The sequence below is a fragment of the Oratosquilla oratoria genome, chromosome 10 (assembly GCF_046742065.1).
Source record: "Oratosquilla oratoria isolate Oo_2021 chromosome 10, ASM4674206v1, whole genome shotgun sequence".
In the NCBI taxonomy this organism is placed as follows: domain Eukaryota; kingdom Metazoa; phylum Arthropoda; class Malacostraca; order Stomatopoda; family Squillidae; genus Oratosquilla; species Oratosquilla oratoria.
Genome location: NC_134786.1, coordinates 10,181,056 through 10,198,838, shown reverse-complemented (window position 1 = coordinate 10,198,838; position 17,783 = coordinate 10,181,056). Strand labels below are relative to the sequence as shown.

Genomic DNA, 17,783 nt, shown 5'->3' with positions numbered 1-17,783 from the left:
TGTGTGTGTGTGTGTATGTGTATATATATATAATGTATATGTTTATATGTGTGTGTATATATATTTCTTGTTTTTCTTTTATTTATATATATATATATATATATATATATATATATATATATATTTTTTTTTTCTCCCTAGATGGCTAAACCTTGGATCCTTAGGGCTTAATTGGCAAACAGTGGTGTCTATTGTTGAGCAGAGCCCCAATCTGCAACACCTGGATCTCTCCCTCTGTACTCATGGTGTTGTTGACAAATGTGTGCAGGTATTTTGAGTCTTTATTTATGAAAGATATTTTAGTAAACATGTATTGTTATGATAAACCATTGATGATTCTTGATATTTGTAATATTTTTTTTTCTGTAAATAACGTTCATTGCACAAATTATCATCCCAAGGAGCTGAGATGGGATGGCTTTACTCAGCCACCCCCATTATAAAAGGGAGGCCTCATATATATATATATATATATATATATATATATATATATATATATATATATAATATATATATATATGTATATATATATATATATATATATATTGCAAAAATAATCACAATAACGCTTAATGAAAATACACATACATTCATATACACATAGAAATGGTGATATATATATATATATATATATATATATATATATATATATATATATATATATATATATGCAGGCACCTGGGTTGGATGAATGTCATGCAGAATGTCTAAAAAATGAGGTACAGTGATTGTGGACTGGCTGGTGAGGTTATTTGATGTTTAAGAGAGGGTAGAGTGCCGGAGGACTGGAGGAGTGCCTATATAGTTTCACTTAACAAAGGAAAATGGGACAAGTGCGAGTATAGTATTTTCAGAGGGATGCTGGTTAAATGTAGTTGGGAAGGCTTATGGGAGGATCTTGATTGAGAGAATTAGGAGAGGAACAGAGGGAGTAATTGGTGAGGAACTTTGGGTTTAGGACAGGTAGGGGTTGTGTAGATCAGATTTTTGTGGTAAGATAGATGTATGAGAAACCTTCAGGAAAAGGTAAGGATGTTTTTTGGCCTTTTATGGATTTGGAAAAGGCTTATGACAGGGTAGACAGGAAAGCGCTGTGGAAGGTATTGCAAATACAGTATATGGGATAGGAGGAAAAGTTTTTATGAGCAGTCAAGAGTTTTTACAAGAGTAGTAGAGCTTGTGTTAGGATTAGAAATGGAGAGAGTGAGTTTAAGGTAAAGGTTGGACTTCGTCAGGGATGTGTTATGTCGCCCTGGCTGTTCAATTTATACATGGATGAGGTGGTGCAAGAGGTAAATTAAAGGGGATTGGAGGTGGTTAAAGAAAATGGAGAAAAGGGAGAGATAAGCTAGTTGTTGTTTGCTGGCAACACTGCACTTGTAGCAGGATCAGAGAAGGGATTGAGGAAGTTAGTGACAGAGTTTGGGAAGGTGTGCAAAAGAAGGAAGTTGAAGATAAATGTAGGTAAAAGTAAGATGATGAGATGTACAACAGGAGAAAGTGGCAGCAGACTGGAAGTGAGTATTAAGGGAGAGAGACTGGAGGAAGTGGATATTTTTAGATACTTGGGTGCAAAGGTGGCGGGAAAGGGAGGAGTGGAGTTGTAGATTGAGAGAAGTGAGTAAGTGGAGTTGTAGATTGAGAGAAGTGAGTAAGTGGAGTTGTAGATTGAGAGAAGTGAGTAAATGCCTTGGTGGACTAAAAAGTATAATGAGAAATAGACATTTGGGAATGGATGCTAAGGGGAAATTGTATGAAGGAATGGTTGTGCCAACAACACTGTATGGGGCAGAAACATAGAACATAAGAGAGGAAGAGAGAAGGAGTCTGGGTGTGTTTGAGATGAGGTGTCTGAGAAGTATGATAGGGGTTATTAGGCTGGATAGGGTGAGAAATGAGGAGGTGAGGAGGAGAACGGGGATGGAAAGGGAGTTGGTAGATAGGGATGATGAAGGAGTATTGGGATGGTTTGGACACATGGAATGAATGAGTGAAGAAAGACTAAAAGAGGTGTGGAAGGCAGAGGTGGACAGAGTGAACAGGAGGAGCCAGCCAAGGATGAGATGGATGGATGGGGTAAAAGGGGCATTGAGCAAGAGGGAGATGTCTGTTGAGGAAGGAAGGGAGAAGGAAGAAGATAGGGATGAGTGGAGAACAGTTGTGTATGGATGATACTGTGGTGCATGGAAGGGAGTGGGTGGGGTATGGGGAGTGGGTTAGGGAGTAGTTATGTGTGAATGATATTTTGATGCAGCCCAAAGGGATTTCTCCCCATCTTCATTGTTACTGCATAAGAGAACAGAGAAGGGGGTCACTGATTAAATGAAGTAGTCTTGCTGTGCATGTGCTGTCTTTCTGCATTGCTTCTGACCCAGGGTGATGGGTAAGATGCAGGGATGATCTGTCATCCAGGAGGAGCCAAGATCAGAGAGAGGGGTGGTGAATGGGGGGTGAAATGGGTGGGAGTGGAATTATGCCTTTTGACTTTGGCTACCTCCTTGTAAAGGGGAAAAAGCCCTTGGAATATGTATGTATGCACTAACATTAGAATATATCTAATTGACAACAGTGTGGTAATAAAGTGAATTGTTTTTACCTATAACTTGTGAGTGAGATTTAATATACACTAAGTGAGTAGATGCTTTTTCAAATTGCTATCCATCTAGCTTCTTGCCTCCAGGTGTTGTTTCTTAGGTCTGCTTGGTCATTTCCAGCCCCCCATGCAATAGCAGTAATGATAGGTTTGTTCATTCTTTCTCTTGATGTAACTAATGCATGTGATTTTCTTCCTTTCAGACTATTTCAAAAAGTCTTCCACATCTGAAGTATCTGAATCTCAATGGCTGTGCCTTGACCACAGATATTGGCTATGCTGGGCATAGCTTGGGTCAGTCATTGGATGTGAACTCTGACACTTTAGGAATTGGTGGTCTGTCTTTGGAAGGTCTTGGACTCAAAGTAAAAGGTATTGAAAAATATATATTTTATCTTAAATTGGAGGTGAATTCATTCTTGTTAAATTTATTACAATTGAAGTCATGTAACAGGGCACAAGGATGACCATTCATCTGTGAGGTACAGAGATGGGAATGGTGTTAAATAGGTGTTAGTGTATTCAGGGAAGGAATGGGTGGGAATGATTTTATGCCTTTTCCTTTTTGGCTACCTCCCTTGTAAGGGGGAAAAAGCCTTGGTGTGTGTATGTATGTATGTATGTATGAAATGGATGTGTGCTTTGATTAGGTAACCCTATTGATCAAGGAAGCAAGTTTCACACAAAAAGACTCCAAACACCTCATTTTACACTAGCCAACCCTAGTTATACTCAGGCAACACAATATTACAAAGGATTACAAAGGCGGAGCATGCCGACAGGAGACCTTTTGATCCATATCTAGGTCGGATGCAAAAAAAAACAAACAAAAAAAAAACATATTAATAATAAATAAAAGCTATAATAATGTAAATAACAAATAAAATACATAAATAAATGCATAGGTATAGTTGAATAACAAACAAACAGGTAAATACTAAATGATAATAAATTGACATATAACTAATAATAAATGAAAATCAGACAGACAAATTATAACAAAACAAAAACAAATAATATAACATAAATTATAATCATTACAGCATCTTACTTAGGTATTTATCTAAATGATTCTTAAAGCTTCGAACTGAACTACATTGCACTACCTGTGCAGGAAGTTTATTCCATTCATTAACTACACGGTTGGCAAAGTTGTTTCTACCTACTTCCAAATTGAATCTATTTCCGGACAGTTTGAGACCATTGTTTCTTGTCTGATTCTCATTCAATGTGAAAAATTTTGTCACTTTTGATGTTGTCAATTCCCTTTAAAATCTTAAAGACCTGTATCAAGTCACCTCTGAGTCTACGCTTTTTTAGGGAAAACAGATTCATGTGCTTTAGTCGATTTTCGTATGATTTATTTTTGATATTTGGAATAAGTTTTGTGGCTCGCCGTTGTACTTTTTCCATTCTGTCAATGTCTTTAATGAGATTCAGTGACCATACGGAAACAGCATATTCCAAATGTGGACGAACTAACGATTTATATAGCTTGTTAATGAGTGATGGACTTTTGAAATCAAAAGATCGCGCAATCAATCCTAGAATCTTATTTGCTTTCTCAGAGGCTGAAATACACTGCTTGGATGATTTGAGGTCGTTACTGATAATTATGCCGAGATCTTTTTCAGTATCCACTTTTGTTAACGAATTTCCAAATAACTTGTAATCGTACTTACTGTTATTTTTACCTATGTGCATTACCTTGCATTTACTTGTGTTAAATTTCATTAGCCACTTTTCAGACCATTGCTGTAATTTATCTAAATCTTCTTGAATATCTAATTGGTTTGAGTGATCATTTGCCACTCCACACAGTTTTGTATCATCAGCAAATTTGGAAACAGTAGATTTTAGTCCATGGTCTATATCATTTATATATACTATGAATAGAAGTGGCCCAAGAACGGAACCCTGAGGAACTCCACTTGCAACACTTTTCCATCCAGAAGTTTTTCCATTTAAAACAACTCTCTGTTTTCGACCTTTCAACCAATTACTAGTCCAACCTAATAGGCTACCACTTATTCCATGTGAAGCTAATTTAGTAAGTAGTCTTTCGTGTGGAACGGTATCAAAAGCTTTTGCAAAGTCTAGATATATTAAATCTATATTGTTTCTTTTGTCATAATTCGAGATAACTGTGTTGTAGAATTCGAGTAAGTTAGTCACGCAAGAACGTTTCCGTCTGAAACCATGCTGGCTATCATTTATCAAACGGTTACTTTCTAAATGATATTCGATAACATCTCTGATGATAGTTTCCATTATTTTTCCTACGATTGAAGTCAAACTTATAGGCCTATAGTTATTTGGTTTCTTTTTGTCACCTTTTTTGAATATGGGAGTAACGTTAGCTAGCTTCCATTCTCTTGGGACATCTCCGGATATGATGGATTTCTTGAAAATAATTTCTAATGGAACAACAATCTCATTTTTCATTTCCTTTAAGATTCTTGGATGCCAACCGTCAGGCCCTGGTGTTTTATTAACTTTGAGTTTGTCTATACACCTTTTAATTTTTTCTTTTGTTATATTTACCGTAGTAAGTTTACCCCAGACTTTTCACAGGTTTCAGTTTGGAATTCACTTTGAGGTGTTTCGTTTACGAATACCGAGCTAAAATAATTGTTTAAGATATTACACATTCCTTCATTTGAATATTCAAGTTGACCGTCAGCAGATAATAGTGGACCAATGTGATTCCTAACAACCTTTTTATCTCTAATGTAACTATAGAATTCTTTGGGATTCTCTTTGGATTTATCAGCAATGTTCATTTCGTATTGTCATTTTCTTTTTCTTATTGTCTTTTTTAAATCTCTCTGTATTGATACATAACTTTCATAGTCATTAGATGCACCCGAGCACTTATATTTCTTATAAGCCTGTCTCTTTTTAGCAATACTTTTTTCAGTTTCTTTGTCGAGCCACTTTGGGCGAGCCTGATTTGGGGGACGTCTGTCCTTAAAAGGAATGTAAGTTTGAATCATCTTAGTGAGCGTATTTTGAAATATTTCCCACATCTGATCTACAGGCCTTTCGTTTAATTTTGCCTCCCAGTCTGTAAGCTGAAGCTCCTGACGTAGTCCTATGAACTGAGCTTTACTGAAATCGGGTATTTTAGAAGCACAAGTATCTATTCTAAAATTGTTTAGGAGTTTGAATCTGACTAAGTTGTGATCGCTATTTGCAACAGATTCACCGACTTCTACATCAGTTACCATGCTTTCGCGGCTAGTGATCAATAAATCGAGTAAGTTTCCATATCTTGTGGGCTCTTTTACATGATGAATTAAGTAATTGTCACCAAGAAAATCAATCAAGCGACTACCTATATGGCCATGTTCAAGGGTCATCCAATCAATGTCAGTAAAATTGAAATCACCCATTATCAATAAATCCTGGTTGCAGAAACTAGACAGTTCTTGCAATAACAGTTTGTCGTCTGCTAATGATAATGTCTTTGGCCTATATATTACACCTATATTCATTTTATGTCCATTTGTTTGGGTTAACTCAACCCACAAACTGTCATATGCATCCTGTTTCACTTTCTCTAAAACACAAGCATGAACGTTGTTTTTAACATACAATAGAACACCCCCACCTTTCTTGTGGTTTCTATCCTGATGAAAGTGTTTAAATCCCGCAATATTAAATTTCTTCATTGAGGGATAGTTGGGCCAATCTGGTGTCTATGGTCAGTTACCTGGGAGCAGTGATTCTCTTGCAAGAGAGATGTGGGACAACAGATTGGTTAATTGAACCCCCACCCCCCTTATAAAAGAGAAAAGGCCTTTAATATGTGTGTTTGTGCTTGTCTTTGTGTTTACATAATTGTAAATACCTAATTGTAGTATACAGACAAGGAGCAATGGACCTGGGGTCCTGTTTCTCATTTTCCCATTATCATACTTAGCTGTGAATTCATATATGGTCTCAACTTTGGCTTAAATCAGATAACTATGCAATATCCATGGTGTGCATTTTTTCATGGTTAAAGAAAAGTTCTCAAAAGAAAGTTTTATTGTTGTAAAATGAAAGATTGCTGGGAAAAATAAAGGAAAAAAGCCCTTGGCATATAGATAGATTATTAGATGTAATTCATGTATTGTTCTTGTTTCAGCTACATCACCTAAATTATTCCAAGTATTTATGTTTTTGTATGGGAAACCGTATTTCTTTACATCCTTTAGACTTTTTTTTTTCACTTATTAAAACCCTTCCATACGGTGCCGCACAAGTAGGCGTCATGGACTTATATATAGGTGGCAGCAGCCAATGCCAGCCGTACGACGTGTCGTAATAATACTCGCATCATAAAATATAGTCACCACTTATATCGATCGTTCTCTCTTCACCCGTGAATTTTGATAACCATAGAAAATGCGATTACAAAAGAATTAGAAAGAATGTCATTATGGAGGGGCGACTACAATAAATATAATCAAGACGCCGATATGGCAGCCTCGCGAATACACTCGCTCCCCATGACGCCTACGTGTGTGGCCCCGTATGGAAGGGGTTAAAACCCTTCCATTCCTAATGAAGGGATTTCTTTTATCAATATAGTCTATCCCCTACAAGTCCAGTTTATTGTGTGTTGTTTATTGTCGGTAATACACAGCAAATTGGACCTGCAGGGGACTGACTACATTGATAGGCTCTTGTCAATTGATCTGAAGGCCACAGGTTTTCTGCAAAAGAAAAAAGGGGTAACAGAGTGGTTGATTGCGTGGATGATAGTATTGGTGAGTGTAGTTAATTTAAGTAGTCCTAAGAGTGTCAGTTGTTGACTGGAGAGATGCATGTATACATATGATAGTTTTTGTATAAGGTATGTGTGAGGGACTGGGCTTGTTTTTGTTGCTGGCTAAGAGAAGATATGGAAACAGTTATAAGAATATAGAATTGAAGGAAGTTGCAAGAGTGAATGTGTTGAGCTTTCCCTGAAATCAAGTACCAGCCCCTCTAGGCCACACCGACAGATAGGGTTGGTGCTATGTGAACTCCTCTTGATGGTGGTTGGATGGTCTGGGAGCACAGTAATTATATGATTATAGTATACAGGAAAGTAGCTACACATGTTCCTGTCTCTTATTCTCTAGTTGTCATACCTAGTTTTAAAGTTATGTATGGGTCTAGCTGGGGCTATATATTTTATGCTATTACAGGAATTTACCGTATTTTTCGGACCATAAGGTGCACGTATAATTTGCTATTCCCTGTCCTTATGTAAGGCATGCCTGACCATAAGGCGCACCTGGTCTCATCATTGGATAATCATGTATGACGACCGACGACATGAGGTCGATCGATCCCGCGTCCACATGAGGCAGGCCGCGGACGACGGAGCTGTCTGGCTGGCATGACCGAACGACACAATAAAGTACTCTAGATTTTAGGTTATCCCAACAATTATTTAGCACTTTTTAGTGTCGCATAGCCTTACTTAAAACTTTTCATCCATCATGTCCCTCCATCCACACTGACTGCATCATGCATGTCATACGGTTTACCATGTTTACAGCATGTATGATGCACAGCATCCGTTGTCGCCGTTGTTTGCGATTCCACATGGGCCGTTTTGTTTAGTCTTTGGGGATGGCAATAGAGTGATGATATCGTATCTTCCAATAATATATTATGGTAACCATCTCATGTTTGTTTCAGTAGTGATGATCCCTCTGCTCTCCATGGTGTGGTATTGCCAATTTCTGCTGTATATATTCTTTTATTTTGGTCAGTGAAATCAGACCACCTCCATGGACGGTCTGCCCTGCCAATACCCCTAAAAAACAACACAAACACGTTACTGGAATTGTGGGGAATAAAACCAACATTAGCAGTTTTATTCCCGGAATTCTCAATTCACTTAAAAACATAAGATTTATTAACAAATGACTACAGTCTGAGTGGAGCGAGACTAGACCAATGCAAAATGGCTGGCTGTGTTGTGGACGCTATCATGTCATAGCCATGATAGCGTGAATGAATGTGGTGGCAGGGACTCAAAAACTGTCAAAGTTTTCGCAATTTTCTTGTCAAGATACATGCATCTTGGTTATAACTTGGTTGTAACTTTTGCTAGGCCTATGCACTGTCACCGTCGGCAGGCTAGCTATGACACGTGTCAAAATAGTACGTCACTGTCCGAGGCATTTTTTTGCACTGAAGCAACACATAAGGTACACCTCACGATAAGGCGCACTACCCGATTTTGGCCAATTTTAAGGATTTTGCCCGCGCCATATGGTCCGAAAAATACGGTACACATCTTTATAGAAACTGTATTTCTTCACTTTTTCTGGAGGTGCTAAGATAAGAGGGAGGGTGGAGGGGTGTGGAGTGTATTCAGGGATGGAATGGGTGGAAATGATTTTATACCTTTTCCATTTTGGCTACCTCCCTTGTAAGTGGGAAAAAGCCTTGGTATATGTATGTATGTATTTCTTCACATCTTTTCACATATGGACCCTTTATAACTTTGTCAATTTTGTCTGCCCCCTTTTGTGACCTGAACACCACAATCAAGTCACCACTTCTTTGTTCCTTTAATGTTAGAAAAACTAATGTTTCTAGACTCTCTTCATATCGTTAATCTGCAAGGCTGGGACCCATATTGGTCACAGCTCTTTGTATTATCTTGATCATATTTGTATCTTTCATTGTGCTCTTAATGGCCTTTCTTCCATCACCTTGGTTTTGCCTTATGAAGGTACAGTTTGCTGACACCTCATTGGTCCTTTGTGGTGGTAGGGAAACTCAAAATAGGTCAGGAATTACCTTGTTAGAATAACTGCAGAACATGTTTTAGTCATTATAGTTGTTATTTTTATATTTTCTTTCTTTTCATTATATAAAACAGTGTAAATGAAAAAAAGATAATACCAAAACAAATTCCTTTTGGCCTTCATTTAATAACATCCAGTGTATCATTCTAACAGATCCCTACAAAGTTCCATTGGGGCTAAAAGCAGAAAGAGAAATTCATGAGGAAGCAGAAATTAAAAAGTACTTAGAACTGAATATCCATGAATTTCATAGTACAGGGTATGGAATTGTAAATCTTATAGGTAAGTAATAATAAATGCACACAAAGTCACATGAATGTATTGTATATTGAAGACAGGCTTTCATAAAAAAAATTCCAAACTTGTAAAACAGTCATCACAACCTGTCCTCAGGGCCAAAAAATATGAGCATCCATATCATAACATTTCTTAGGTGTAACTGATCATATAACTGTATTTGTAGTGTTATTTTTTTAAAGGCACAAAAACAGTCAATAGAGTGGAGGGAGTATGCAAGTTAGATGTATCATGTTTGTATGAATCAGTCCACTGAGAAAGATTTTTATATTTAGTCTATTGTAGGAGACCTACAGCCCAAAGTAATTGGCCTTAGCTATTGTGTTAGCCAGTGTAAGACAATATGATTGTATCTGGGGCATGTGGTTTCTGTTACCAGGACTATTTTATGTTGGTATTTGGAGACATGGAAAGAATGAGTGAAGAAAGGCTAGTAAAAGAGGTGTGGAAGGCAGATGTGGAGGGAGTGAACATGAGGGGTCAACCTAGGATGAGATGGATGGATGGGGTAAAAGGGGCATTGGGAAAGTGGGGAATGACTGTTGAGGAAGGACAGGAGAGGACAGAAGATAGGGGTGAATGGAGAATAGTTGTGTATGGATGATGCTGTGGTTCATGAGGGGGAGTGGGTGGGGGATGGGGGTGAGGAAGTATGTGTGAGAAATAAATTGACGCAGCCCGAAGGGATTTCTCCCCGTCTTCTCCTTTTCTGCATGAGGGGACAGAGAGGGGGGTCACCGAATTAATGAAGCGGCCTTGCTTTGGATGTGCTGTGTCTTGCGACACTGCTTCTGACCCACGGCAGTGGACAAGCTGCAGGGATGACCTGTCATCCAGGAGGTGCCAAGATAAGAGGGAGAGAAGAGGGTAGAGGGGAGTGGAGTATGTAGGGGATGGAATGGGTGGGAGTGGTTTCTATGCCTTTTTCTTTTGGCTACCTCCCGTGTAAAGGGGAAAAAAGCCTTTGGTATATGTATGTACTTCATCCTTCTCTTATTTCTTCTTCAATTCTTCCTTCACAGCTCTGTCTGCTCCCAACTTGACTAGTTATTTTGTCTTGCAATGGAAGAACTATTCTTCACTTCACTTCTTATCCCAAGCTTAGACTTTTTGCAAGTTTCACAGTTGTCTCTAATTCTATCAAGTTTCTCTTTCTCAAAACCGCAAATGAGTTCACATATTATTTAAGGCAGCTCTTCCTCTTCGTTATTTTAAGTATCAGAGGTGGAAATCATTGAATATAAGTTAACATAAGAACTTAAGAATGAAGTAGACTGCAAGAGACCATGTCTATGGGACTGCAGGTGATCTGTGACGTTTGTGTTTCATGTGCATGTCTTACCATGCTATGCCAGACAGACTGAATTAGCTTCTTTACACAATTTCATACTGCCTGCTATGTAAATAATGATACAATCAAAGTGGCTGCATTACTTTTGCCTTGCCTCAAATCACCTAGAAGGAGTCCTGTGCTCTTGAAGGAGAAGCTTCTCAAGGTAAATTCAAGGTCTAAGTGCAAGTGACTACAAGCAGTGGTGGCATTCAGTTGGTTCTTACTGGTTTTCGAACCTGTTCTTGGAATTTCATGAGCTCTGTGAACCAGTTATTAAAAATTCGTTTATACAGCCTAAGTGATGTCTGCATACCAATAGCCTAGTGAGCGAATTTGTTGTTAAGATCTTTTAATCACACCACTGACTACAGTCACAATTTACCTGGTTGTATCTTACGGGAAAGGGGAGCTAAGCTTGTGGTGTCCTGTCTTTGTATCTCTCCATATCCAGTTTGCTCTTAAATTCTTGTATTGTTTTTGCACACACTGTTTTTTCATCCAGTGTGTTCCATACATCTACCATGCTATGGGGAAAGCTATTCTTTTTCAGGTCCCTTTAATAATTGTCCTTTTTTTTAGCTTCTTTCCATGTCCTCTTGTATTTCTCCTATCCCAATTTAGCAAGTCTTCTCTGTCAAGAACTTCCATGCCCTTCACAATTCTACAGGTGGTCAACAAGTCACCTCTTTCTCTCCTCTGTTCCAGAGTCCGCAACTCCAATTTTATCAGTCTTTCTGAGTGTATGTGTGTTCATTACATATATGTAGTGAAAAGACACCTTTATGTATGAGTGAAAATTAATCTAAATAGTAACGGAAAAAGAAAAACTAATTACACTGAGACCTCTCATTAACGGACGTTAATTAGCTGTGTTTTCGGTGTTTCTGGTGCTGTTGTTTAGTGCATGCAATCACTATGCCACCCAAGAACCACTCCAAAACACAGCGAAAACACCACAAACACAGCTAATTAATGTCCGTTAATGAGAGGTCCCACTGTATCTCTTTTTGTGCATTTTTGGTTCGTATTAAGGTGCACGTGCCAAATGGAAAGTAACTGGAGCCAGAGCCCTATTATGCACTTTGATTGTTGGCGCAGGAAACCATTACTGCCAGGAATCAGAGAGAAGTGTGGGGACTCAAAGCGATGACTAAGAAAATGTAAGACCAACACACTTATTATGTCATCTACACACATTTTTAATGAATTAACCTCTTCCATACGGTGACGCCTATGTAGGCGTCATGAGGAGCAAGTGGGTATACGAGGATGCCGACGTCGGCGTCTTGATTATATTTATTGTAGTCGTACCTGCATGGCCCCCATACTCTGTAAATTGGCTTCATATTTTCTATGGTTATCAAAATTCACGGGTGAAAGAGAACGAGCAATAGAGCAGTGACTTTATTTTTTATAATGCGATTATTATGACGCAACATCGCACGTCGGGCAGCTAATGCTGCCAGACGTGCAATGTGCCCCGGAGTGAAGAGGTTAAGGATTTCTCATAGTCTCATTTCTTACAGGTCTTCAAGAACTAAATCTTTGTGGATGTGTGAGAGTCACTGATCTCACCTTGATCCATGCATTACATCTCAGGGAATTGAAATACCTTAATCTATCTCATTGTCCACAGGTATGGCTTTATCATGTTTTAATTTCCATGGTCTTATAAAAAATAAATAGATAAATAAATAAATAAAAGAAATAGAGAAATGCAAACATAAGAAATCTTGGAATACATAATTTTCTCTTTCTGTAAGAGATAACTTACTTGATTTCGGTTTCTGCATAAGGGTGACAAAAGTCCTTGTGACATCCCACAGATCTCTCTAGGAGGGAACTTTGGACTGTTGTCTGTGTTGTAATACTGTATTGCACAACTGTTTCTATGTCAACAGCAGAAAGTTAACGAGAGAGGAGAGCGGTTGCTGACTGTCAGCTCTCCATGTATGAAAAAGTGTAAGAAATAGATCTGCAGTTGATGGATAGAGAGATCATGGGCCCAGTCCTGAGACTGAATGCCTCCTGATGGAAGTGAGGGAGTTGATAGGTTTTGAAAATGGGAGGCTTCACTGTCTATCTTGTAAATTAGAACCACCACATGCAGAAACCCATCATTGGACCCGTTTGATAGAATATGTCTGGAAACTATATCAAATGCCTTTTGCTTTTTGCTGCCATGAATTTGTGTATTAGGGTGAAACAAAATTACCTTGATTTATGTCTGTCAGGTAATTCAGAGAGGAGATGAATGATACCCTGTTGTTCCACATAAAAAGAAATTGTGTGCCCCCTTTTCAGATTGGAGAGGCAGGTCTGATAATGATGGCAAAGCAATGCCCAAGTCTTGAAGTACTACTGCTGGTGGAAGTGGGTAACACAACAGATGGAGCTATCTTGGCCATTGCACACCATCTAAAACGCATAAAGACTCTTGACCTTCAGGTGAGAAGTCCTGCCATGTTAAAAAAAAACAATACTTATATGTATATAAATGATGATGATATGGTTTAATGTCACAAACTCCCCTATTGAAAGGCTAGGACAGTGCCCCTCACAGAGGACTTGGAAACATGAATATAAATACATACCAAAAGGCCTTTTCTTCCATCTAAAGAAGGTCGTTGAGTCAAAGCACACACATTTTGCCCCTCCCATTTTAACAACTTGTGGATGAAGGATGTTCCCCCCCCCCATCCATCCATCACACTGCTCTATTCAGAGGCAATGTACCAAAGACTTAACATATGGAGCTGGTTTAACCAAACCTCTTCATTATATGATGACCCTCACCCTCACAAGAAAGTTTCAGAACAGACAAAAAATATATATCATGATAATTCTTTTAACTTTATACTTTTTTCTGTGTTGTAAAGTGGTGGTTACCCTGGGCCATCAGCAGTTTGATTTATTTAAATATCAGTGACCTCAGCAGCAACTTTGGCATTTTTATTTGTAGACATTTTGTTTTGGGGGGAAGATGATGAATGGGTTTAGATGGGTCCAGGGTGGCTGTATGCTTTGATTGAGCCTTACCCTTCATAAGGGGAAAGAGATCATTAGGTATATATATTTATAATCTATTGTTAGGTCTTGCCATAGAAGAGGTGTGACTCACTGTTCTTTTTTTACCCAAGTAAGAAATAAATGTACAATATTTTTGTAGTGGTGTATGTGGGGGTGGAATGGGTGGGAGTGGATTTTATGCCTTTGTTTTTTGGCTACCTCCCTTGTAAGGAGGGAAAAGCCTTTGATATATGTATGTATTTAAGAAATAAATGTTAACAGAAATATTTTGTAAATTCACCATTAAGATCATCAGGATTGGCACAATGTTTTGATGGATGAAACTCGTGAAAAATCAGCTCAGTGATACAGTCAAAATCCCATTAGTGTTTTAGTTAAGAACATAGTGGCATGTGATTTTTCTATACAGAGGTGTGTGCTGCTCACCAATGATGCTCTTGATAGTTTGGGAAGTGGTTGTCCAGGATTGCATTACCTTGATGTTAGTGGTTGCACCAATATGACATTGGAGGAGGTATGTACTTGTTGATTTTACTTTGCTTTGTCAATTTATTTATATATATTTACTGATATATTGTTTGGTTGATTGATTAATTTATTTGATATTATAATGATGGTTAGTATTGTTATCTGGTGGAGAAGAATGCTGCTACTGTGTTCCTATATAAGTCATAGAAGGTAATCAAATGGGGGGGGGGAGGCTTGGGATTCCCCACTGTGTTTTTCTGCAACAGAGATGTCAAGAGTCTGGGATGTGGACTCCAAATAGAACCCTAGTAAGTGGAGCATTAAATGTGTGTGGACGTGGTGCAAACGAGAGTAAAAGGGGGTGAAAATTGGTAATATGTTTGTGAGAATGAAAATGGATGTGTTGGCACTGAATGAAACAAAACTGAAAGGGAAAAAGAGAGTTGGAGTTTGGAAGCATGGAGGGGCAAGAGTTATGAGGTAGGTGAGTACATGATAGAAGGGAAAGAAGTGCCTTCAAAGATAATATGGACAAAGGTGAAATTGAGATTGGAGATATGAGCTTTTGTGAATGCACAGTTAAGTAGATATGGCCATGGTAGTGAAGAAAGTGAAGAGGAGAGACAGACATTTTAAACTGACCAGGCCCAAGATGTTTATCAACTGTCTCTATCTGCTCTCCACCTCCTACCAGCTGGTGACATTGAAACAAACCGACACTAATAGAAATATAGTTAGTTGCTCTCTGTCAAACTTTACTGTGGACAGACCTCACTCTGGTGGGTAACCTTAGGGTTGAAGTTGTGTTGTCATCTGCCACGCTGACATGGCCTGCTTTCACCTAGAAGTCCTTGTGTAAGGATAGTGTGTGCATATGGTAGGAAGGTGTAGGACTATTTGTGTTAACTGCATCAGACATCAGGTAAGCCTGACAGGGTGGAAATATGTTAAACAGTAACAATAAATGATGCCTCACCACTTACAGTACACCCATTTTTGTATCTGCTCAGGGATTTGAACTGTGGTCACATGCAGAATGTGAGAGTGTCACTCTTGAGCAACCTAAAGTTCCAACTACACAAATTCAACACAGATAACAGCTCAGTATTTCTCTCCAGAGATCAGTGGGAAGACCAAAGGGGCAATGTTTATAATTGTTGGGTTATGGGAGCTCAGTTAATAAAAAAAAATCATGGGGGGGGGGATTATCATTTAATTTAACATCTAATTCCGTATCCTGCTTCTGGTAGGTTTTCAGACTTCAACAACGATTACCTCGTCTAGTCAATCTTCATCATCGTGGCATCACAACAGCTGCTCAAGGAGGAAATAGTGATGATGAATGGGAGGAAGATTTAGAATGTGTTGGAGATAAAGAGCTAAAAAGGAAGAAAAAGATCAAGAAGAAAATGAAGACACCACCTCCACCTCCACCATTGCCTTTCTCAAAATTGAAGAAACATCTTTCCATTGAATAAGGTATGAACAAAATGGGTCGTTTGTGGTATGTATATATATATATACAGTACTCATCAGAAGTATGCAGCGCCTACCCCTTGTAGCTATAGATTTATGACGAAAATAGGCAGGTATTTTCTGAGGAGAAATTATGTAGATAGAATGTATCTGGCAACCCCCTGCTGTCATGCTGGGCCAACAGGGTAGAACATGAGAGAGAACCCAGCCATTCACTCCCACGCTGCCATGGGAAAAGCATTTACAGGTAACCTCTCTTCAGGACCTTGTCTTTTTTCACACTGGTTTTCTTCATTTCCCTAGGGTCTGTATCATTACCAATGCCCCAACAAAGGAATTAACTAAAGATATAATTGCCCAAGTCATTGGACTAAAGAAGTCAGGCCATGGAACTAAAGAAATCAGTGAAATGTTGAAGAGGTACATGGTGCCATTTTGGGAGGTGAACAGGGCTGGAGATACCATCCCAGAAACTTAGGATAGGTCATCCTAAGATTTTTTTTAAGTTTTGAATATTGTAAAGCATACTTTAGAGTCAAATCCAGTAACAAAAGCAAAATCTCTGAAGAAGTCTTCTTAAGATGCTCTATTTTAGGTTTCTGAGATGGTATCTCCAGCTGGGGCAGTGGGTAGGATACAGGGAAGACCTGTCATCCCTGAGGAGCTAATATAAGAGGGAGGAAAGGATTGTGGGTGGGAGTGGAATGGGTGGTAATGATGAAATAGGTAGGTGTTTTTTTTTTTCCACAGACAGAGAGGGCCTGGGCTCTATTGACAGCTACTGTAGAGCTGCTGGTTTCCGACTTAGTGAAATTCAAGGAAACAAAAATTATATTTTTCACTTTGTTTGGGGACCAAACCAGTACTGCATATTCCAATCATGATGAACTAGTCTCATATTTTCTTTCATCTCCTTGTCCTTGTGGTGAAATGCCACCTTTATGTTCTTCACCAATCTGTATATCTTTATAAGGGAGGAAAAAGCCATTGGTATGTATATAGATTTATATCTCTTACAGTATATACATATATTTATTTGGTTTTCATATATGAAGTTTAATTTAAATCAATAGATGTAATGAAAGATGGCTAGCATAATTCAAATTATATATTTTTATAATATTATAAAGCAGTTCAGTAAACCATTGATAAACGGAACTAATTTGGGGGAGGAGTTGAGTAGTTTATCAGAAAGTTCACTTTGTAAGATAGTCAATAATTGTACCTCCTAACTATAGATTATTTTTGGGGTGGCATTTGGTGTCATTTATGTTCTTACAAAGTTTATTGTGTATGTGTTGTTTGGTAGTATTATTGTACTGTATACATGTATCTGTGTATTACAACTATGAACTGAGCTGCACAGGATTAACCAACCAACTGCTAGCTAGGGATCAGCATATCAGAAATTTGTTTGGTTGGTCCACTGATTGCTGCATATGTTGAACTAGATTGTTTAGTTCATCTGAAATTTGGTTTAACAAGGATCAATTTATCAAGGGTTTATGTATTTTGTTGACTAGTCTTGGTATGGGAGTTAAAATTTTAAATAATAATGATGTATGACTGCTCTTATTCTTATCAGATGCATTCTTCTTCATGCCTTAATTATGTTTGAATCATACCACAAGCCTTTTGTAATTATACTCAGGATGTTTTATTAAATGTCTTGTGATGACAATTTTGAAATGAATAGTGTTATGTATGAAAGTGTTCTGATCCAGATTTGATTCTAAATAGCCATGATTAGTGTAACTATGTTGAAAATTAAAGGTGTCTAATTTTA

The 17,783-nt window shown here is 38.2% G+C and overlaps 1 protein-coding gene across 5 annotated transcripts in view; it reads left to right on the top strand.

The window, feature by feature from the left end:
* The window catches only part of LOC143029082 (F-box and leucine-rich repeat protein 13-like), a 39,909-nt gene extending 22,126 nt beyond the window's left edge, over positions 1 to 17,783 (top strand). For 3 of the 5 annotated variants that reach the window (XM_076191473.1, XM_076191472.1, XM_076191470.1), the window contains exons 6-12: positions 142 to 268; positions 2,797 to 2,965; positions 9,547 to 9,675; positions 12,550 to 12,659; positions 13,328 to 13,471; positions 14,463 to 14,567; positions 15,772 to 17,783. In XM_076191473.1, coding sequence (XP_076047588.1) covers positions 142 to 268; positions 2,797 to 2,965; positions 9,547 to 9,675; positions 12,550 to 12,659; positions 13,328 to 13,471; positions 14,463 to 14,567; positions 15,772 to 15,999 — 1,012 coding nt within the window. In that variant the 3' untranslated portion in view covers positions 16,000 to 17,783. The remainder of the gene's footprint in view (positions 1 to 141; positions 269 to 2,796; positions 2,966 to 9,546; positions 9,676 to 12,549; positions 12,660 to 13,327; positions 13,472 to 14,462; positions 14,568 to 15,771) is intronic. The other 2 variants (XM_076191471.1, XM_076191474.1) reach the window with 2 other exon arrangements.